The sequence below is a fragment of the Pipra filicauda genome, unplaced genomic scaffold (assembly GCF_003945595.2).
Source record: "Pipra filicauda isolate LSUMZ 115617 unplaced genomic scaffold, ASM394559v2 scaffold26_size5592650_pilon, whole genome shotgun sequence".
Taxonomy (NCBI): domain Eukaryota; kingdom Metazoa; phylum Chordata; class Aves; order Passeriformes; family Pipridae; genus Pipra; species Pipra filicauda.
Window position 1 is genome coordinate 985,899 of NW_024104387.1, and position 23,546 is coordinate 1,009,444.

Consider the following 23,546-nt stretch of genomic DNA (forward strand, 5'->3'; position numbering starts at 1 on the left):
ACTGTTATCTTTAAAGAGAGCAAGACATAAATTTAGGAACAGTCCTATTTAATTTGATTAGTTTTGATTCTTTGCCAACTTGGAGCCTTGTTGAATGTTTGTATCCTGCGAGCAAGTTACAAAACAGTTCTGTCATGGAGTTTGATTGTGTGAGGGGGTTACTTTTGCAGCTTTCCAGTCAAGAGATTGCATGCAACTTGGAAATGCCAAAGTTTAAAACTTGTTCCTCCTTTAAGCAGAAAGAACTGCTGAGGAAGTGTTTTCTCAAGTGGTGTTTATGTTTTAAATGAGTCCTTATTTTTTATTTTTTGGGAGCGACAGTTGATCACAGCTTAAATGTTTGTGCGAGAAAAAAATTCTTGCATCTCAGGGGGAAAAGATTGATATGTTTTTGTTTATCTGAAAAACGAGGGGGACCAAATGAAACAAGGTAAATAATTCACTGGTGTAGCTTAGGCTTGCAAATTACTCAAGTGGTCTTTTTGGTGACCAATTTTTTCTCAAGACGTGCTGCAGCATATACTTTCGCTACCTTTTAACAGCATTAGTGGAAGGATAAATTATGTGTGAAAACGAGCAGCTTAGATGTGCTCTGGTTTTGTTTTTTTAATTCTTCTTGGGAATATTTTTTGTGGTGGTAATCGGTATTAGAAACATAAGTCTCTTGTTGCAGAAACGTGCCATAGATCTTTATTTAGAGTAATTTTTAAGAAAACAAACAAAAGATTAAAGCATATTCCGTTACAACTGATCACACTTTTAGTCTGTCGTGAGGTGACAATATATTAGATTGCAAGCTGTTGCTGTCAGATGATGTGCTGGGTAGTTTAAGAGCCCAGTTCCTTGCTTTACTTGTGGAGTGCCTTGTTCTTCCCTGTGGTGTGGCCATCGCATCTTTCCCTGTTCAAGGCGTGTTCAAGACAGATGCAAGATGTTGTCTGATCCATACAGATCTCTAAGTGATAATCTGAAAGTAACCTTGGTAAAAAGCGAGAAGCTTTACTGAAAAATCTCCCTGTGATGCTGTTTCCAGGGCAACTGTGTCTATTGTGTGTGCTGTGTGTGCTCAGCGGAGTCTGGCTCTGAGATACTGCAGTGTGGAAAAGCATTGCCTTTGAAAGTACCTCCCTTCCTCTATATCTGGTAGGTTTGACGGCAGCAAAGGCTGATAAGGCCTCCCTTATCAAACTCATAATTTCTATTTTCCTTTTAGTTCACTACTAGTTTAGGAATATTGCCTAATAAGACGGAACCATGCTGAAAATGGAAGGGCCCCTGATGTCTTGGAGCAGCTCGGTCTCTGTGTTGCTCCATGGTGATAATCCAGGATGATTTGCAGAGGCTGGCAGCAACATAGCAGTAGGGCAGGGTATGTCCCGTTTCTTGCTCTGCAGAGGGAGAGGAGCCTTTTGTCTGTGACAGGGAGGCGGCAGTGATGAGCAGTGGAAGAAGACTGGAGAAGATGTGTGCTGCACAGTGGAGGAGTGAAAAGGAGCACACAAGGGATGCCAGGAAGGTGGGCTGAAAAGACAATTCGTATCAGCAGGAGCCCTAATTCATGCTCTCTGGGCAGTGAGCTGGCTATTCCTGATTTGTAACCATAAAATGTCAGCATTTTCTTAAAGCAAAATAATAGTAATGATAATGATGATGGTGGTATCCCCATCTGCTTGATGGTGCAGTTTCTGCTACTTTGAGAGGGTGCTGGGGGCGGGGGGGGCATCAACCAGAATCACCTTCTGCAGTTTCATCTGGATAATTCTTTTTTTTCTTACCTCATATATTCTGCAGAACAGTTAGGTGTCTGTGCAGTCCTATTCTGTGCTGGCTCTGTTTTAGTGGCAGATGACTGAAGGGGACTAATATTGTGCATTGAAGAGGCTTGAGAAGCAAAAAAAGCCGTTGATGTGGAAGTGAAGTGGGAAATAATTTTCTGTAATTAATCTAAAATGTATTAGGCTGATGAAATGAATTTCAGATTCAGCATTCCCTTTCCTCACTTGCACTGTCTTCGTGTGGGAACATGCAGATGCAGTAGGCTGGCAAGCCCCTCTCACCATGGATAACGAGCACGTCCTGCTTTGTAAGTGAACCTGAAAGAGTCCTGTGCCTCAGTTTGATGTAAGCTTTCACCCTCCCTACGCTCTGTAGTTCACAAGGGCTTTAAAAATTCTTTATGAATCAACAGAGCCCCAGTTTTTGCTGCTGGCTATTGGGTTAATATTGCTGAATCCTAGAATAGGGCTCTGTATATTTTTATCTGTAGGTTATCTGAGTGAGAGAATGAAGGTGACGTGAGGAGATGCAAGCGACATGCCAAACAATGAAACTGTGCTTGGACAGCATCTGAATGGAAGCCAGGGAAATAATTTTAATGCATTGCCTAGCTACTCATTTTTTCCCCCCCTCCAAAAGAGTCTCTTGTTATCCAAGTATATTTTTAGTCTCTTTTTCTGTCTGGTCAACATTTCATTCATGTTTGTGTTGAATACATTGTTCCTTCAGTTTTCAAGAGACTGATGCCTGTAGGGATGGAAACAATTTTCTTAATTGCTGAGACTGAGGTGAATGTTATTACCCTTCATGCTGACCTGAAAGAACCTTTTACTTCAGACAGTCTCACGAACAATTTAGCTTTTGATGTTTCTTACCTCCCTTTTAGTCAGGAGGAAGTCTGTGTAAGAAAGCATGTGAAAAATCATTCCTTTAAAAATTATTTTAAGAAGCAAAATTTTTGCATTATGTAGATCATAGTCTTATACTGAATTTATTCTTTTTAAAAGTGCAACATAGTTTTGAGCTTGTTCTTATTTCTGTTTGTTTTAAAATTAGCAGTGCCTTCTGTTCTCAGGAAGGTCTAAAATAGAAACTTAGCTTCTAAGTATGGGCTTATATATGTTCGTAATAATGATAAATTTAAGGATATGCTAAATATGTTGTACATATTTATGGGTACATTAGCAGTAGTAGTCTTTTTTCTCTTGCATACTAGATTGGTTGCTCTTCGATGAGGAGTTGAGGGGTAAGGAAAGAAAAAATGGGGTAACAATATATGTATAATTTTAAAAAGTCTGATAATTTTCCAAGGCAGGAGGGGAAAAGAGATACTTTGTACTCCCCTTTACTTTCAGTCCGTTTCCCTTTCAGTTTTAGGAGATTGTTTTACCCTTGCAGACTACAGAGTGAGCTCAACCAGGAAAATCTGCAGAATATTTTTCTGCCTTGTTTTCACTTACAAGTGATCTCAAACACATACATACACCATTTGCTCATTTATTAGCTCTTTTCCCCCAATAGCTTAGCTCAGTAATTCTTTTACTTTTGATTTGCAATGCTTACCAAGGAATGTAGGATGCCTTTTTTTGTGAGAATGCCTATATGTGCGCACAGAAAGAGGAGAAAGTAGGAGACTGCAATGGTGAAAGGAGAGAATGAATAAGAAAAGGAAAAGTAGTCCAGAAAAAGAAGTCTGTATGACATTTGCAGATGCTTTACTTCATCTCGCACAAGTGATGTGAAGAATTCAGCAATGAATGAATGACCAGAATTGTCCAAAGCGTGTAAAATGATGCTCAACGGTTGGATTGCAGAATATTTTGATCCTCTGAGCTCAGCAATGTGTTACATCCATCTCTAGCAGTACTGCAAAACACTCTTTAAGCAACTGGAGAGATGGAGCTCTTAAAAAACAACAACAAAAAGAAGTTTTTCAGGCATTTTTGTAATAAGAATGGTTGGATGCCTTGTGTAAATGTGGCAAAGATGTAGTGATTCAAAAAGATATGAACTGTAACAGGAATCTCCTCACAGGTCAAAAGTCTTTTCTTGGATAATAGAACATTCAAAATAAGAGTGAGCTAATGAATCCAAATATTTTTCAGGTTGTGTGGTTCTAAAGGTATCATGGCTCACCAACCTCTTTCCTGTCCAGCAAATATGCAGTGTTTCAGCACTAGGTTGAAAAGGCAAGTTGCTTAAAACTGCCAGTCCAGGCTTTTTTTGGCCAAGTAGTTGGGAAGGAAGTGCTACTTTGTTCTTTGGAACACTTCAGATATTTTTGAGGTGAAATCTGCTAGAGAAACTGATAATCCAATATATTGAAATAGTTGGAAAATCAGATACTGGTCTTTTTTTTCTGTCTGCAGTGGTTAAATGAGTTTAGAGTAATTGGAAATGACGTGTTTCAACTCCCATTGTTATTTGCAATTGTAATAGCAGTCGTGCTGTGCAGATGCCACCTCCATTAAGAGGATGTAGCTTTTATTTAGAGTGGATACTGGAGAGGCTGGTCAAAGGAGTAAATGTTAAAACCCACGTACGTCAGCAGACTTGGAAGAGAGCCAGAGAGTGCTTCAAGTCAGAATGGCAAAAACTTTGGCTACCGGCAGAGTCCATCACTGGAGTTGGTATTTGCCAACGTGTAAGCATTGTGTATAGGAATGAGAGCCTACAGTTCACCTCCTTCACAGGAGGTGCATGGGGCTGCATGTTTTGCTATAGGTTAAATGAGGTCACCAGATGTCTGGAAGGTTCTGAATTAGGGAGAAGTGCTGCTTCTTGACTTGGCTAAAGAGGGATGCCATGTGGAATTACAAATGCACAGGAGATGGGTATGTTTTGTAATTAGTGGTGAAGTCTGGTGGACTTCTGACTTCGATATAACCTGTAGTACTTTTCATCTGTTGCAAAAATGCTGCTACTTTAATAAAAGATGTTAAAACTCCATTCTTCAGAATTTCTATATTTTGTATTCTATCTAGTGGCATAGGCTTTTGTATCAGATGAAGCTGGAATTTTAAAACCATGTATTATTTAACTAATATTTTATAAATTTAAAGGAATTGTGAAGGGATTTCTGATCACTATATTTCACAGGGACTCCCTAGATGTATTTAAGAATGTGTTCCCGTCTCCAGGAATTATTTTAAAGTATTGATTCCTTTTTGCAATGAGTATATGGTACTGTTCATAAAATGTTATTTGAAAAATTGTCTTGTCTGTCTTGATGATTCCTGTGTGCTGTTACAGAGCCACCCTGTGAGAGCAAAAAGAAAAATATGCTTTAACAGTAGGAGGATGGGAGCCTGACTTCCTTGCATGTGGTAATGTTGTAATCTTTCTGAGCAGCAAGAAGATAGATGAATTAAAGCAGGAAGTCACCGACAATATCTCTGCCTTCCTCGCCTTGGTTAGGTTAGCCAACTCCCTTGTAGTCTATATCCAAGAATAAAATGGTCTCCTTTAAGTCATGATGCAACAAAATATTTCAGAATGAAACCTTATGGGAAAAGTTATGATTGCAATATCAATGTCCATTGTTAAGCTTTATTTAGGAAGAATCAAGTAGACTCATAGGATTAAAAGGGGCATTTTATGTTAAAAACCTGTTTATCAGTCATTAACAAGTTGGAAATAAGAGGTCTTAAGGGGTATCCAACAGATGGGAAATCCTCTCTGCTCTCCTGAAACAAAACATAATATAAGGCACTGGGTGCAGCCACCACAACACAGAATGACCAGCTTCATCTAATAGGGGTAGGAAAAGAGCTGTGATACTGTGTGTGAGTTTGCTCTCAAACAAATAGAGGAGATTATGTACTGTCAATACTAAAACTTCTTAAATATGTCTATTGGCAAAACATCCAACCCTGGCAAGGCAAATTTTATGTTAGTAATATTTTCTATTTTGAATTTGGGGGAAAAAGCAGAAATCTCATTATAAAGTGATGAGATTCCCTTTTCCATACCAGCGTTTTTGCAGCATCTAGAGGTAGAATTTTAAAAATTAAGGCTGATGCCTTTTCAGAGATTTAGGAGAGATGGCCCAAGTGCTGTATAGGTTGTCGATGCTGATAATTTTTTTCCAGAATGCACAGTAAGTTTCAGAAGATTGGTTGAAAGACAATGCCCTGCCAGTATTTTAAAGGACTGGACGAAATGACTCAAATAATTTTAGGCCTGTCAACCTGGTGTTTGCCTTAGCCAAATAATGGTGTGGCTAACATGAATTTTGATCAATAAAGGTTTAAAGGATGATGATATAGTTGCTTGCAGTGAGTATGTGACTATGGAAAATATATCTTGTCAGACTAATGCAATACCTCTTTTTTATGAGATAAAAGTTTGATAAATGTGTCAATGTCAAATGTAGCTGTAATATACTTGAATTTTTTGTTGGGCAGTTGCCTAGACAGTGTGTGGCATTCTGATCAGGAAATTATATAAATACATAATTACAATAACAACAACTAAAAAAATGAAAAAGCCATTAGAAATTACAAACTGACTATGAAAGGTCCTAGAAATATCACTGTAAATTGAAGTCTTTATGAAATATATGTGTTTCTAGTGAAACCACTAGTATTAAAAAAAATTATCTGGACTGTTTGTCTACTTTAGGACTAAACTAGTCTAATTTCTTGCTTTTGGGGTTGCTGTTACATGTTGAATGGATATTTCTGGTGGATCATCCACAGTGATGCTAGATAGTTCCCCTGAGATGTTCTGACTAATTTAGAATCTGTCTGTATATGTGAACAGTAAATGATTCTTTTTGGTATCCAGAAAGATTTATTATGCTGTACCTGACCACAGTAAATTTTGTCTGTCTCAGTCTTGCCCATTTATCAGTTTTTATTAGCTTCTTCTGGAGTTTTGATTCAAGAACTCTGCAATGTAGATTCATTTAGAACCTTTGCTATCCATCCTGTTTTCTTTACAGGAAATGAAGTAAGAGAAGTAAGGAGAGGGGACAACAGAACTGCTATTTCTGATCTTCCAGAGGGCAGACATTTCCCTGTTTAGGAACCTGGTTGACATTGTCCCTTGAGAGGCAGTCCTGAAGGCAGACACTGTTCGATAAGGAAATCCTAAAGGTGCAGGAGCAGGCTGTCCCTCTATGCTGAAAGACAAGCTGGTGAAAGAAGCTCGGCCTGGCTGAACAGAGAGCTTTGGCTGGAATTCAGGAAAAAAAGGTGAGTTTGTCACCTCTGGAAGAAGGGGCAGGCATCTCGGGAGGACTACAGGGATGTTATGAAGTTATACAGGGAGAAAAATAGAAGGGCCAAAGCCCAGCTAGAACCTGACCAGTGCCATGAAAGGCAGTAAAAAAAATCTTTCTGTAAATACATTAGCAACAAAAGGAGGGCTAAGGAGAATCTCCATCCTTTATTGGATGGGGGGGGAAACACAGTGACAAAGGATGAGGAAAAGGCTGAGCTACATAATGCCTTCTTTGCCACAATCTTTAATAGTAAGACCACTTGTTCTCTGAGTACCAGTCCGTGAGCTGGAAGACAGGGAGCAGAACAAAACTCCCATAATCCAAGGGGAAATGGTCAGTGGCCTGCTACACCACTTAGACACACACAAGTCTATGGGGCTGTGTGGGATCCAACCAAGGGTACTGAGGGAGCTCATGGAAGTGCTCATCGACCCACTTTCCGTCATTTATCATCAGTCCTAGCTCACCGGGGAGGCCCCAGTTGACTGGAGGTTGGCAAATGTGATGTTGAACTACAAGAGTGGTTGGAAGAAGGATCCAGTTAACTACAGGCCTGTTAACCTGACCTCAGTGCCCAGGAAAGTCATGGAGCAGATCATCCCTGAGTGCCATCACATGGCATTTACAGGACAACCAGGGGATCAGGAATGGGTTAATAAAAGGCTGGTCCTGCTTCACCTGCCTGATCCCCTTCTATGAAAAAGTGATCTGCTTTGTGGATGAGGGAAAGGCTGTGCATGTTGTCTACCTAGACTAGTAAAGCCTTTGACACAGTTTCTCACAGTGTTCTCCTGGAGCAGCTGGCAGACCGTGGCTTGGACAGGTGTGCTCTTTGTTGGGTAAAAAACTGTCTGGGTGGTTGGGTCCAGAGAGTGGCAGGAAAGGGAATTGAATCCAACTGGTGGCCAGTCCCAAGTGGTGTTCTCCAGGGCTCAGTACTGGAACCAGTCCTGTTCATTGTCTTTATCAATGACCTGGACAAGGGGATTGAGGTCAATTTGCAGACAACAACAAGTTGGATGGGAGTGTTGATCAGCTGGAGGCCAGGAAGGCTCCCCAGAGGTACCTGGACAGGCTCGATTGATGGGCCAAGGCCAATTGGATGAGGTTCAGCAGGGCTCAGTTGCTGCCCTCGGGTCACAACAATGCCATACAAGAGTACAGGCTTGGGTAAGAGTGGATGGAAGCTGCCTGGTGGAAAAGGACCTGGGGTTGCTGATAAACAGCTAGCTGAACATGAGTCAGCAGTGTGCCCATGTGGCCAAGGCCAATGATATCTTGACCTGTATCAGCAATCTTGTGGCCAGCAGGACTAGGGCAGTGATCATCCTGCTGTACTTGGCACCGGTGAGGCTGTACCTTGAATCCCGTGTTCAGTTTTGGGCCCCTCATTGCAAAAAAGACATTGAGGACATTCTCTGGAGCGAGTCCAGAGAAGGGCAACGAAACTGTGAAAGGGTGGGAGAATAAGTCCAGTGAGGAGCGGCCAAGGGAGCTGGGCTTGTTTAGCCTGGAGAAAAGGAGGCTCAGGGGGGACCTTTTTGCTCTCTACAACTACCTGAAGGGGGGTTGTAATGAGGTGTGGGTTGGTCTCTTCTGCCATATCTCAAGCGAAAAAATGAGAAGAAATGGCCTCAAGTTGCATCGGGGGGGTTTAGATTGGATATTAGGAAGAAATTCTTCACCGAAGGGGTTGTCAAGCATAGGAATAGGCTGCCCCTGGAAGTGGTTGAGTTGCCATTCTTGGATGTATGTAAAAGCTGTGTAGATGTGGCACTTAGGGACATGTTTTAGTGGTGGACTTGGCAGTGCTGGATTAATGGTTGGACTCAATATTCTCAAACATCTTGTCCAAACTAAATGATTCTATGATTCTATAATTCAGCTGTTCAATAAAAATGCCTTTTTATCAGCTGTGTAGAGTCGCTTCAGACACTTTTTCCCCCCCTAATTCTTCCTTTGTGTCTAGCATTAAGGCTCAGTCTCTGTTTGAGTCCTTGCAAAGAGCTTTTCTATTCATTTATGCATTGGACTCTTAGCAAGTTCAAATTTTATTTATTTCCAGCAAGCTTGCTGTAGGGAGCTGTGCTGTTAGTAAGTGCTACAGAAACAGAGAATCCAACACTGAAGAGCAGAGTTACATGATACCCTAAAGGCATAAACACCATTTATTTGGAGAGGTAAAGGAGCAGACAGTCAGCAAAATTCATGGCTTTATGTTTTTGTACAAGACTATGGAAACTGCATGCCTGCAGCTCTTCTGGAGAGTAAATGAACCAAGAAAATTCTGTCCTCAAGTTGAGGTAGTTGGTGTATGAAAAATGTTTTTGTTTTCCTCTGTTTTTTATTTTGTCATATTTTAGGAGAAGTTCTTAATGTGCTAGTGGTTTTTTTTTGACTACGAGTTAAGTTGATAACACTTTTATTTTTACATGCATATATGTGGGGGAGGGAGAGGTCAGTGAGTGTCATGCTGGAAATCAGGCAAAAATTTGCATTCTTGCTGATGGTTAATATTTCCCAGTGGCATTGGGTCCAATGAGGGACACTTCTAAAGATATTACACAGTAGTGGTTCTATACTTTGAATAACCTGCTTATTCCTTTCAAATAACATAAAATATTTTGGAAATTAAGTAGGTTTTTTTCAGTGTCACTGTATATATGTACTGCCAGTTTATGCAAGCAACAGTATGCACTAAGGTCAGCAGGGCTAGCAGAGAAATGAGCAGTCAATCCAACTGTGCACGAGAGCTTCCTTGAACATTTAGTAATTTCTCTGAAAATTAGTCTTCCCACATCCCAGTGTTGAGAGTTGAAGAACTGAGATGTTTTAAGTTGTATCATAAGTTTGGATTTATTGCTTTATTGCAGAAGCCAAAAAGCCTCTGCGCTGTAAAATAAGAGAAGGATTCCATAATGACATCAATGGCGCTATTCTTTTGATAATACTGTCAGGTGTTTGGGATGCAATTTTTAATGAAGGATAGTGTGGGTGAAAACCATGTAAAAGAGGAAAATACTATAAGGAGGTTCAAAAAACCTTCCCATGGTTGAAAAAGAAGGGTTATGGAGGGTCAGCGACATCAGACCTGACGTCGATGGGACCAAGTTCCCTCTGGGCAGCACGGCTGGACAGGGCTAATGAAGTGGTGGCTGTTGTCCTGAGGTAGGATGGCCTCAGCCATGGCCACACTGCCAGCACTTATCTCCTTTAAGAGGGTCTTCTAGGGACACTGTCTGCCTCTTCACAGCATGCAGTTAGAATACCCCGACAGTCAGTTGTTTGAGGGTATGAATTTTACAAGAAGTGCTATTTTTCTTTTGAGTTCAAAAAAAAAAAAAAAAAAAAGGAAGGCTTTGTACTATTGTGTAATCTTGCAGGCTGTGTATCCTGAGTTCACTGCAGTATGTTTGTTATGGAGAGGAACTGTAGCGACATCGCTTGCAGTAACAGCAGAGTTAGGGGAGAGCTGAGTTCCTGGGGAGAGCTCAGTTCCCACAATATGCACATTTGATTGCTCTCTGATTCTCCCCAGCTTCACTGAACATTCCAGAAAATATTCCAAACGCATTAAAAGTGATGGTCTGTTTTGCCATAAGGAAAGAGATTTGAAGCCCAGATGCTGTTGAAAAGCTTAAAAAAGCAGTTATATGTCCACAAAAGGAGCTTGGAAGTAGTTGTTTAAATGGAATTCAGTGTTTTGGCACCAGATAATACTTGCTGTCATGATTTTATTCCAAGCCTATAAAATGATTGATAATGTGTACTTAGACAGAATGTTTGTCTGCAATCATTGTTTAACAGAACCATTTCATTAAGTTCAGAGTACTAGAAATTAGCACATTCAGATAGGTAATGATGACATTTATATGCTATAGTGAACTTTTGTCTTTTTGCTGTTTGCATGTACAAAAACATAGAAAGAAAAGATAGATACCAAGTGAGTTTTTTTGCAAGCTACAAACTATAGTTCTTGACCTGAAAACATCAGAATAATCATAAGGATGTGTGTGTTGATGGTACAGTCAAATCACTGTATGAAGAGATTTTGAAACTTTGTGTTTCTATGGTCTTGGTTTGTTTAATTTGTTCTGTCAAAATGGTGTTTGTGGCCTCAGATAAAGAGCAAACTAGCTGAAGTCCCCAAAGCAAACCTAAATAGATTGTAAGGTATTTGTCTTAGTGCCTCTCATTCAGCTTAGGAGAGAGAGACTCTGGGACTGTAAGGAGCTGGGAATTGTGCACGAAACAGTCTAAATCAAAATAATTCTGAGAAAAATGGTGAAGAAGTTCCCTTGAGTAAAACTGTGCATCTGCTGCAGACCACATTCCGCTAGTTCATATTTGGATGTGGATAGAGAGATCTGTAATGTTAGTGAGGATTTTGGCCTTGTGGGATTTGCTCCGCGCAGTCATGGGGTTAGGAGTATGAACACATTACCAATCAGGGCTGCTGTGATGAATGATGTCTTTATCAATCAGAAGGGATACTTAGTCTTAATTTTCACAACATAATAAAGACTGAATGGATATCTTGTTACAGGAAAGAAACTGGAATTGAATGACTATTTCATCATTTTCAAAATGATGAAAGGACAGACAAAAATTGGTTTGGGACTGAGGTCTTGATTACAAAACTGGAAAATTTTTACAGACAGGTGAGGCTGAGTGATATATAAAAGTGGCAGAGCTTGATTTTCCTGGAATGAGAGATGCTAATGCTTTCTGAACCCCAAGGAAGTAAGAGAACTGCCTGAAGAAGGATACAAGAACTAATTGGAAAATCTTCAGGCAATGGAGAAGAGCAAGCTGACCTTGCTAACTTGTGAAGATTTTTATCACTCTTGTCTTGGCTATATTCTGGTCATTCTACTAAAACCTAATACCACTGAGTGTTCTTACTGAGATCTTAGCAACTTTTGTATTGTCCTGGAGTCATCTAAAGATGAGGGTTTTTTTTGTTGGTGGACACAGGTCTTACTTCATGTTGACATCTCAGTCCATCCATCCTCAGTCTGAGGCAAACAGTACATATTTCATTTTTTCAATGTGACCACAGTGTGTCCAGTTTTTCAATGTCACCACACTTGCCTTCAAGCAGATTTAGTGGGTTCATGTGGGTTACTGTGATGTAAACCTTCCATGAAAATGCTGACTGCTTTAACAACTAGCTTTTCTTTCCTTCTTTTATTTTCATCTCCCATTTCTGATCTCTTTTGAGATTGTGGTGTTTCCTACCCGATACTAAAGATTAATTGTTTTTTGGCATGTGGTTTTGTTTTGGCTGGTTGGAGTGTTTTGTTTGTTTGTGAGTTTTTTGTTTGTTTGTTTGTTTTGTTTTGTTTTAATTGGTGGTTGGTTGGTGGTTTTGTTTTTTCCTGTGTTGTTGTTTATAGGGAGTTTTGTGTGTTTTGGTTTGGTTTGGTTTTGTGGTTTTTTGTTTGGTTGTTGTGTTTTGTTTTGTTGTTTTTTTTTTTGCTTTGGCCTAACAACTGTTTCCATCTTCTGCAAGCACTTGAGACCCAAGCTGCACCAACTAAATCGCAGAAGTGCAACTTCACCCTGTTAGCCACACAAAGCTGTTCCTGGAAGTGTAGTGCTCAGTGAGTCAGTGGATAGCAGAGCAGTGTCATAGATAGCATTGTGTGGTTGGCGTCATAGAGTAGGAATGTGTGCAGAGACTTACATAGATATAGATATATATACATCACTTGTGGCATGGAGAGTGTAAAGGCAAGCTCTTGGGGTTGGCCAATTGGCAGGACAGCAAATTGAGTCATGGGAGACAGGACTGTGAAATGGTGGGTGGAGAAACAAGGGAAATGCTGCATGGGGAGAAAGCATTTTGTGCCTTGTGCTGCAAGTGACGCAGGCTTGGAATTAGTTTCAGGCAGGGAGGGCATAGATCATAACTCTGGAAGCTATAGAGTGCTATAAAATCTTTCTTTGAGAGCTTACTACATCCTGGCAATGTCTTAATGCTTCTTCTCTTCCTCCATGCTTGCTAAGGTCCACTTACATGGCACATTAGCTTTTGGTCGGGTGTGTCTTAAAAAGGAATGTTTTCTTCCAGAACTTAGTGCACAGGCTTCAGTTTAAAATCTGTTGTGAATTTTCTTGTTGGAGTGGAAGTCAAATTGTATACAAACTAAAAAGCAAATCACACAACATCAAAAAAATCTGCTTTAAGTAAAAGATTAGGTTATTAGATTGATGAAAAATGGAAAATGTCTTATGAGCTATAAGGACACTTACCCTCTTACTTTTCACCTGCTACAGCCAACAGCTAGGATCATGTTTTGCATTAAACTAAACTTAGTCTTGCACTCGCCAAGGATGTGAATAGGTTAGCAAACTGCTTTCTTATCAATCAGGAGTCAAATGATCCAGAAGAGGAACACAGAGTTCCTAGTAAAGGATCATTGGAAGCAGGACAGCTTTGCTAATTAGATTCCTTTTACTTTATTTTATTTTTTCACATCAATAGAATTCTGCATACAAATGTAGTCAGACTGAGTATGTCAAACAGTACAAATTGTTGTTACGATACATTAATCAAGGGCATGGAAGAACAGCTCTGAGAAAGAAGATTCCCCTGTCTTATGTAAGTTTTGATCTGCAATCTCTGGGTCACCTCGTCTTCTTCCATTAGGACTCTGATCTCAGAATGAATAAAATTTGCCATCTTCTGGCCCTAGCAATTTCCTTACAGTGATATTTGTCAAAAGATTTGAGATACTGTGGCTAAAGTCCTGGATAAAAGTACTTACGTGTTCACTCTTTTGCAAGTTTCCTTCCCTTTCCTTGCCCCCAGAAGAGCTATGCTTTGGTGCAATTAGAAAGTTAGAAATGGTAGTGACTAGAATCTGGATAAAACTTAAATGTCCTATCTTCATTCATCCTTAAAAATCATTTTTGTACATTGTACTCTCATCTCTACAAGGTCATGGAAGCCTCTGTAGCCTTTCATGTTTTGGGAAGTAATTGCAACTGAAGGGAATTACTGTGCACTCACAGGGCAATGAAACAAAAATAAATGGCACTGAGATCCTTTTGTTGTTCTAGCTAAGCACTCTGATGTTTGGATGCTTGTGATTTTTGATTCTGCAATCCCTGTTGTGAGTGCAGCTCCCTGTGCCTCTTCCTTGCACCCCTTCCCCATATTGTCTCTTCCCCTCTGCTGCAGTGTGGGACTGACTTTGCCTGCAGTTCTGACTCCCATCTCTTTCCTGATGGGTTGCACAACAGATCCTCAGTTGGAGCCCTGGGAGTACAGAAAGAAAAGAAAGAATAGCCTTGTGGTCAAGGTACTAACTTGAAACTTGGATTTTTATACATTTTGTCAGACTTGTTTTGTTATAGTGTTCCAAAGTCCCTTAGGGGACGGCTGACAAAAGGTATTTTTGTCTCTTAATTACCGTTTGAAATCAATAGGAGACTATGTCTAAATATCCACGTTAGTTTTATCCTGTGTATGTTTGCTTGCTGTCTCCAAAGGTGAGGAGCAATAGTGTCTTACCTCATAGGACTGTGGGGGAAGCAAAACAAGGGGGATAGCTCTTCTTCAGAAAGATCTCTATCTCAGATAGAAGAGGGAGGTGCTCTGTATTTACCTTCATCTCTCCTCTGAACCTTCATCCCTGATAAACATCATCTTTAGTAGATAACCTTCTCTTCCTAACATGTATTTTCTTTTATATATTTATACACATACACACATATATATGGGAACAGTTATATAATATATACTAAATGTTATTATTTTATTACTTCATATAGTGTTTTTAAGATAGAAAATTTTTTTTACTCTTAAATATTTTCCCTATTTTGAATAACCCACTGATTTTACATTCAGTCAATTTTTGTTTGGACTGGGCCATAAGCATATAGGCAGGCTGCAGAAAGATGCTGGTGTTTTGCCCAGAGTTCGTGGTTGCTGTGCTAAGGTCTTTCCTCACTGTCCATGCAACTTATGTCTGTGATTGTGCTATTTATCATACTATTTATGATTAATAAAATGCTGGTCCCTTGGCTGCTTGTACCACATGTATTTAATCTGGATGGATGGATGGATCTGAACCACAACCATTGCTAGGTAGAAGACAGCTTGAAAGCACACAATTTAAGTGAAAAAACAAACAATTTATGTGTGGTTGAAAGAGCACAGATAATAAGGTAAATAAGTTCTGAGTAAAATGGTCCCTAAGCATTTTTTGCTAGCCTTATAGGTGTTTATCAAATGCTTTGAGACCGTTTATATAGAGATCACAGTATTCTTCACAACTCTTCTGAGATTTCCCTCCAAACTGAGAACTTCAGTATGAATTGTTTCTGTGTAGAGGGTCATGTTTCTTAAGCTCACAGAATGCTTCACTCAGCAGCAGTCTCTCTGATTTGTCTTTAAGATTAGTGATTTTTTTTTCAATGAAAACATAATGTAAAATTATTGCCTAATTAGAAAGCATTATTATGTGTTTATAAGTATCCCTGAATGTACTTATCCACTGGAAGCATGCAGATGTCTGTTGGAATTTAATTTCTCTGCAGCACTTTGGGGGTGGGGACCAAAGAGAAGTAGCCAGAAAATTATGGTTGCTGCAGTAAATACCAGGCTTTTCCCAAGGACCTGCCCTGGCTACAGAGCTTATTACATCTAATGTAAGCATAAAACATCTGTTCAGCAATGCTGGTCTCTGGCTGGTCTGTCTTTGTATCAGCAAATCTGTCATTCTTAGCTGATTGTTGCCTACTGTGGGGAGTCATGGGGTGTCACATTCTAAAACTTATTGTAAAAAAGATGTTGTGAAATACCTGCAAGGCAGTGCTGTTCATTAAGCAGTGGCAACCTGGCTTTCCTTCTGTGGTGTGGTGTGGTCCCTCCTGAGCTCTGGAGTCATAGGTGTGCTGGCCAGCAGAAATCTTGTGGGTGGATGGTGTAAACAAACAGCATGGATGGTGAATAAGGTGTTCCAGAAAGCTAACTTTAGAGTCCCCTGAGGGTGTTTTTTTATTTGGGGGTTCCTCCAAAGTCAGTCTGTGTTGTCAGTTGGTGAAGCCCTGAGATAAGGCAGAGTTGTAGTGAACCTTGTGCTCTCAATCTAGCAAATTCTTCTCTAGAGCATAGAACTGCTGCTGGTACATGGCGTGTGATGTCCTTCCTCTGGGCCATTGAAGGTGAATCCACTGCCTTCAGCAGTGATTTTGTTTGACTTCAGTAATTTTTAGCAAAGCTGGCACTTCCACTGAGGTGGCTTTTACCCACCCAAAAGGGGTGAGGCAGCACTACTCACTGATGCTTTGCAGTAGCTTGTACCCCGTCAGCCCCAGAGCTGTAGCTAGTGTGTTTGTACAGTGCATTGGCCATGAGTGGCTGCCATGGGGGCAGCCCCCCAGCACTGCCCAGTCTGTATGATGCAGGAATTCCTGGACTGGATTGATTGACTCCCTTACAACCTGGTAGCTGGCTGTTGGGTGGCTCTGAACAGTGGGCAGAGTAACAGCTGCATGAATAGCGTGCAAAGCTGTTTGAGATCACCAGCGTTCTTTTATCTGGCTTGCAGCTCTGTAAATGCCTCTATTAGGCATTTAGGAAGATGTAGATGTAGGAAGAAAATGCTGCTTCGTCAGGGAATGTTTTTTACAATCTAAATAACACCTTGTTTGTGTGGGGCTTTCTTTTTTCTTTTTTAATGTAGTGTTTCTGAAGCAGGTCCTGGCAGCATCAGTCACCAGCCTGAGCAGTTCTTTTGTGCTGATGCTTTTGAATCTGTGCCTGTGTTAGTGTATTTCCCAGGGAAGTAGCCAAGATAGGGTTATACACACCTCAGATAAAATTTATTTATTTTATTAGTGGCAGCTCCAGTATATCCAGTTTTCAGCACTTGGTGAAGATGAGAATTTGCTCTTTTGCTAGAAAGGCTTTTCATGTGTTTCCATGTGTGGATCTTGTTTCCATGGCATCAGCTTTTAAGCTTGAGAAGTACAGGTGAGAGCATTAGCTAGTAAATAGGCATTAGGAACCAGCCCAGCTCCTGTGTAGGGTTCTGTCTTGTGGTGAGGATAGTGATCTTGGATATGCTGATGATTTATGCATTTAACAGTCAGGATTTAGAGTTTCTCCTGTCTGCAATATTGTGGGATAAAAGACTTGATGCAATCCTGCTAGTGCTCTTGCATTATGTTGCTTTTCCTGCTGCTCTGTCTTGATTTTTCTGAAGATGAGACCTCGTGTCCTGTGTCTTGAATTATTTTTTCTGTTTTAGCAAGTGCTTTACTGTGCTGGCTAAGCACCCCTGTCCTAAAGAGTCTTTTTTGTCTTCCCTGCCAGTATTTTGTGGGGATGGCATTGCCCAGATATTTCCATGTCACATTTGTGATGGGGGTGCGTTATGAGCAGTAGTGATTGAGGTGTTCATTTGTAACACAAGTGCTCAAACTAGTCTGCGTGTCAGTCTTTGGGTGTTTCTTCTCCAATAAATACTCAAGCACAGTAAGCTGAGTAGAAGATCTGTTTTATTAACTTCTGTGGTTTTATGTTCTGCAGCCATTGAGGTGATTATAGCTGTTTCTCTGGCCGTAAAAACTATGAAGTTATGCATGCATAAAATCATATAAAATTTTGATGGTGTGGACTTCTATTTTTCAATATAATTGAGCATATACTTCTATATTATATTTTACCATTGTAAATACACTTCAAGGAGAATGTGCCTATTAATTTTCTCCAGCTCAGTAGTAGGTGTAATGGGCAAGTAGGTGCAAGACAGTGAACGGGACACAGAATTTTGTGAGGGTTGCTTTTATTTCAATTAAAAACTTGAGGACACTCAGCAGAGTAACCTTGTGTAAAGTGATGTCTGTATTGCATAAGACAATTATGCGAGCAGTGAGATTGAGAAAGAATTCAATGGGAAAGACAAGCCCTTGCAGTAGGACAGTGGGCTACTCTTGGTGCTTGTGTTACCATCATCTGTGAAAAACTTAAAAAACCTCAGTGATACTACGTGATATGTGCTAAAGCAGTTTAAACATCAGACATGTTCACAGCAGCTGCAAAGAAAGACAAATACATTGACTATGAGTTTGCTTTGAAAAGAAGTTAATAACTGATTTCCATCATTAATGACCTAATAGAAGAGTTGAGTTCTATGGTAGCTTTTCTCCATGTTAGTCAAATGGCCAAAGGGATCATATTACTTCAGGTTTAGCACACTGAGCCTGTGTACTTTGAGCAGTTCTCCAGGGATCAGCTGGAAAAACTGTGGATAAGAGAAATGGAGATCTTCATCGCCCTTTTGAATCCCATCTGTCTCTATGGCTCTGAGCTTGCAAAGGCTTAATCTGCTTTTGCTTTATGCCTCTTGTTGGATCCAGTGAATGTTTTCAAGGGTGTGGTGTTTTTGTAGAATTGTGACCAGTCTTACTTCAGAGGATTGAAATGTCAGTGGTGATGGTGACTGCATTTGGAAAAGAAAATGCCTCTATTAAGAAAACAAACATACACTCCAGCCACTGAGCCCCTAAGTGAGGTTAGAAATGAAATTTCGTTTAAGAGTGACAGATCTTCAACCTTGATTTTGCATCCTACAAAGTGTAGTTGTTTGTTTCAGGTTAATTTTTAATTTCCTATCATAATTGTGGCTGTTTTCCTACTGGTGAGCAGGTTCTCATTTAGTCATATGTATTTCTTTTTCAGATTGCATGTGGCTCAGAGCATAATCTGGCAGTAGTTGGTAAGTAGCTTAATTTTATAACAAATCCTCTCACCTTTTTTCACTTTTAGTAGCACAAGATGAAAGAAAAACGTGCACATCAAACATATTGAGTGATTAAGGGCATTGTGTGCAGCTGAAAGGAGGAAAGTAACATATAGATACAGAGGAAGGAAGGAGAGAATCCAGTGACATAAGTGGTGATGATGAAAATGTGTCCTTATAGACCAACCCCTGTAAGGAGAGAGAGGCTGATGGATGTAACAGCAAAATACATTTGCAAAGTAGTACAACCTCGTTGAGATTGGAGCCATTGCAACAATTCAAGCTGGAGATTCAGAATAGCATCTAAGCTGAAGCTGATCAAAAGTATCTTTGTTTAATAAGACTAAAATTATTAACATGGAAATTTTCAGTGACAAAAAAAAAATCCTGGGCCTTTTGTAGCTCGAAACTTGGAAAATCTTCAAAATGTCAATCAATGGTAGTCAGGTTTTTTAGTGCATTTTAGTATAAAATGCAGCTGTTGTAATAGTGATGAAAGTACTAGAAAGCTAATGTCAGTGGAGAAATTGAATTTTGTGTACTAATTCCAGGAACAATCAGATCCTTGCTTTCATGTGATGAGTTGATAACTGAAGTCTGAGATATGTTTGCTATTATTTAGAATTATTTGTTTAAGAAAATTTTTAGCTGTAGATTTTCAAGTGCTTTAAAAAAGGAGGTCAGCATAATTATCCCCATTAATAGTCAGGGCAAGACAGACGAAGAAAGGAATTCTATGCCAATCACAGCTGGAAATGAAACAGTCTTCTAAGTTTCAGTTCAGCACTCTATCCACATAGATATTTTTGATTGCCATGACTGATGTATTATTAAGTAAATAATTTCCTTAATTTTTTTTAAGTGTGGTATGACAGATGCAGAGAAAGCAGCTCTATGGTATCCAGTCTGCATTCCATGCTCTAATTGTTTAGGTTTCGTTAAGTGGCCACAGAGGTGGCATTCTGTATATATAGTATATTTCCATATATGATGTAGAATATTTTCCAATTATCCTTCTTCAGTTAAACCTTGTAGTGAACTTGTTAAGTTCTGCTTAGCTTATGGCTGGATTTAAGAAAAGATTTTCCCTTTGCCTTCTTCCTACTTGTTCAGAGTCACATGCCTGTATTAATTGTCAGGCTGGTGCTTCTGAATGTCGACTGAAGAGCAATCTTGTTTCTTGCTGAATTGATGAAGTAAAAGTGTACTGTTGGCAGATCCTTCCAGTGTGCATGAAAGCAAAGCATTGAGTTTGAACAACCTTCTCTCTCCTTTTAAGCTTTCTGCCTTCTAGGCAGAAATCTCTGGAAAAAATGGGTAGGGGAAAGAAATTCTAGAAGAAAGTTACAATAAACTAAAAACTTTGCATATGTAAAGAACATCATATGCCTTTCTAAGCTGTGTGCTACGCTCATTGAATTCAATGGGGAAATTATCAATGCTGGAAGCTAGTCAATTTTATTTTAAGGACAACAGAAATGTGATGTTGCAAATTTTTTGAGCTGAAGAACTGTGATACGATTTATCCCCTAAATGAATTTTTACATATGCTTTTAAAAGGTTGACATTTTAGAACATTCTGTGGTAGGATTTTTCTCATCACTGGTCACTCTTAGTTCAAAGTTGTCAGCTGTTATAGCCCTTAAAGATATCACATAGATTTCCATGAATGTGTCTACTCGATCGCACAATTTTCTAATAACTTATCATTCAAGCAGATTTTGTTTAGATCAATGATATCATCAATGTTTTTATTAATTAGTAAATCCTTGAATGATTTACTTTTAAACTGAAATAACTCAAATTCAATATGAAGGGTAAACTCAAAAGCCTTTAACAGTATATTCAAGTCGCTATTTCTGGCTGTATATACAAATGCGTTGGTGTTTTTCTCGTTGCATCATTTTTTAAATAGAAACATTTTTAAGACAGAAGCTAGATTTATGATTCATTCCACAAATGCTGAAGTAGTGTTCCAATCATCTTGCCGGGGATACAAGCTGTTTGATTTGTAGGGCTAGCAAGCAGTTAGGTTTTGTCATGTTACTTTATATAGTCTGCATCCATTTGTATGGTTCAGTTATTTGAATTCACTTTTCTTGCTTTCTTCTAATGAAGTCAGCACAAAATTTGTCTGTTCTCCTCACTGTGATGGCCCCTACTCCCTTGGTTTTTGTGGCAAAATTGGTAGAATTTCAGCTTTTATGTGATCATGAGATAAATGTTTGATAGGAAGGATAATGAGATATGGGTTGTCTCAAAATTTACCTACTTTTTTGAACTCAGTGAGTTAAAAGTTGATATTAGTACATGAAAAAGTGTAAACATCTTCAGTTCTAGCCCCTGGCAAAAACAAATTTTTGTTTTGGTTTGGTGTTGTCCTGTGATATTAATTCTCAAATTTTTAAGTATTGTAATATCTTTTCATGTTTGTGTGACTTTTCACTTGAGAACAAAAGTTCTTGCACTTTTCACCTCAATCGAGGATTAATCATCATGGGAGCCAGCCTATTTTTGACTGAAAGAGAAGGAAATTTATTTAATAAAAATTTTGTATAACATACCAGAAAAGCATTTTCCAGCACTGAAAACTGTGTGTGCATTTACTGAGTGGCTTTTCTACCTGAGTATGGTACTGCAATGTTAGTGCTGAACTTCATGATACTAAGACAGAATCTTTGAATGCCTGCAGCACACAGTGAAACTAAATCACTGTGAGAAAGTTGAGCTTTTCCAGGTTTGTGAGTCTATAGTGTTTTCAACACTGAAGAAGTAAGGAGGTTTGATTGTTACCCTAAAATGCATGTGTTTAGAAGGCTCTTTGACCCTCCTTTTTTGTAAAAGAGAATAGTCATCTTCTAAGAGAACACTTACCATACCACATGCAGCTCATGTAATGCTACAACTTAAATAATCAAGCAGTATTAACTATGCAGAAATAGAGATGCTATAAAATGCAACAATGCCTTGACTATGCTTCAACCACAGGACATGAGACAGAATGCCTTGAAGAACCTCCAAATGCAGATGTCTTATTTTTATTAAAATGAAATACTGAAATTTTATTCAAGCCTCTTTGAAGTAGTTAAATAAAAAAAATCATTACAAGGATGACAATTCTGTAGTCTGGCTCCCCAAAACCTTAGTTATGCATAATATCTCCTTTGCTCTTGCTTTTAGTACTTTTTTCAACCTGTATAAACCAATAAAAATCTTCTAAACAAAAGGTACTGGAGGATGTGTAGGGAAAAGTGGCTGTTTTAGAAACAGTTTTAAAAGCTAATTAGTTTCAGTTGAAGTCCAGCTTTAAAGCAGCCTTCAAAGGGGAATTTGTGTGTCTGGAAGAGAGAGATGAGGATGTTTCAAGTTTACCCTCTTCAAAACACCATACCAGAAAATGTTAAGTGTTCGGACATGTGGTTACTTCAGATAGTGCAAATGGGTTTTCCTTGCATTTTCATAGTCAGTGTGGTGAATTCTGACTTCTCAGGGCTATGTTAGTTTCTTGCATGGAGGATTTAAGATGTCCTTCAGTGAGGTAGTCAACAAATCCAGTCTTGGCTACCTCTGTGTAGCATCCCACACCATCGAGGCACTGCCAGTGCGGGTGATGGTGGTGCATGAGTGTTCACAGGAAGAAACTGGGGGCTTTGTGATTATTTTTGTTGTGCAGTTACTCATTTGATACTTCTTCTCTACCTTCTTCAGCTTTTTTTTCTTTTTAGGTTACCTACTTAGCACTGCTTTTCACGTGACTAATGGTAGGGGAGAGGGCACCATTAATTAATGTTAATTAACCAACCCCAAATACCAAGGTGGCCACCCAATCATGAATTTGTTTTTCACATGGAAGCACAAGTGACATATGAGGAGACAAAGTCCTGACTGATCACATTAAGCACCATTTCAGAATGTTCAATACAACAGCATTATCATGAAACATTTTTAAAATCACTTCTCAACATTTCTGCTAAATCATAGGCCCTACCAGAAGAGGGTTCGTTTTGTCTCCCACTGCTTTTTTTGTTTGCTGTATTTTAGAACGAGCTTCAAGATTCTGTCTTCTCTGTGGCTTATGTGCAATTGCAGCTGTAAGCATCATGACACGGGCATTTGCATCCTTCTGAAGCTGGAATTCATCCAGCTGGAGAGTAAACAGCTATAATAAATTTAATGGAAGTAGCCTTTGTAGAGGAAATTAGGATAAAATATCCCTCCGCTCAAATGGCAGGTCATGCTTCAAATGGTCTGAATTAAAGTGTGCAATAGTGCTAGAGAGGCAGCAAAAGAGTTGTTATTTCATGATCTGTTAAAATTTGTTTTTTATATTTTTACACTGGTAGGACATAGCAATTATGAGCCAAAAAACAAATGTGATCAAAGTGATCAAAACTTAGGGAGCTGGTGATACACATCCTGAGGTGGTAGTGGTGTTAATGGCATCCCAAACACTTTGGTTCCACATTTTGTAATAAGGAAGCTGAAGGGTTCCTACGTGGGAGCCACTGCCTCTTAATTAATGAGTTACATTCTCTTAGTAAAGTTCTACGACTCCAACTGAATTATTGTATAAAGCATCAGCCGGGAAAGTACTGTAACGGATTATGAAAGATATATTTCTATGGCAGAGTGAGCACCAATGGGGAGAGGAGGCTGTGCAGGCTGATGGATGGATCTCTGCGTTATGCTGACAGTATTATTTAGATGTTCGCGGCAGCCCCACGAAGCCGGCAGATGTAGTCATGTGTCTGACATTTGGTCCCGGGGGACTCAGCAGTCTGTCA

The 23,546-nt window shown here is 39.4% G+C and overlaps 1 protein-coding gene across 1 annotated transcript in view; it reads left to right on the forward strand.

Moving 5' to 3' along the window:
• The window catches only part of SERGEF (secretion regulating guanine nucleotide exchange factor), a 149,803-nt gene that overhangs the window by 67,287 nt on the left and 58,970 nt on the right, over positions 1-23,546 (forward strand). The window contains 1 exon segment of the mRNA XM_039382425.1: positions 18,702-18,738. Coding sequence (XP_039238359.1) covers positions 18,702-18,738 — 37 coding nt within the window.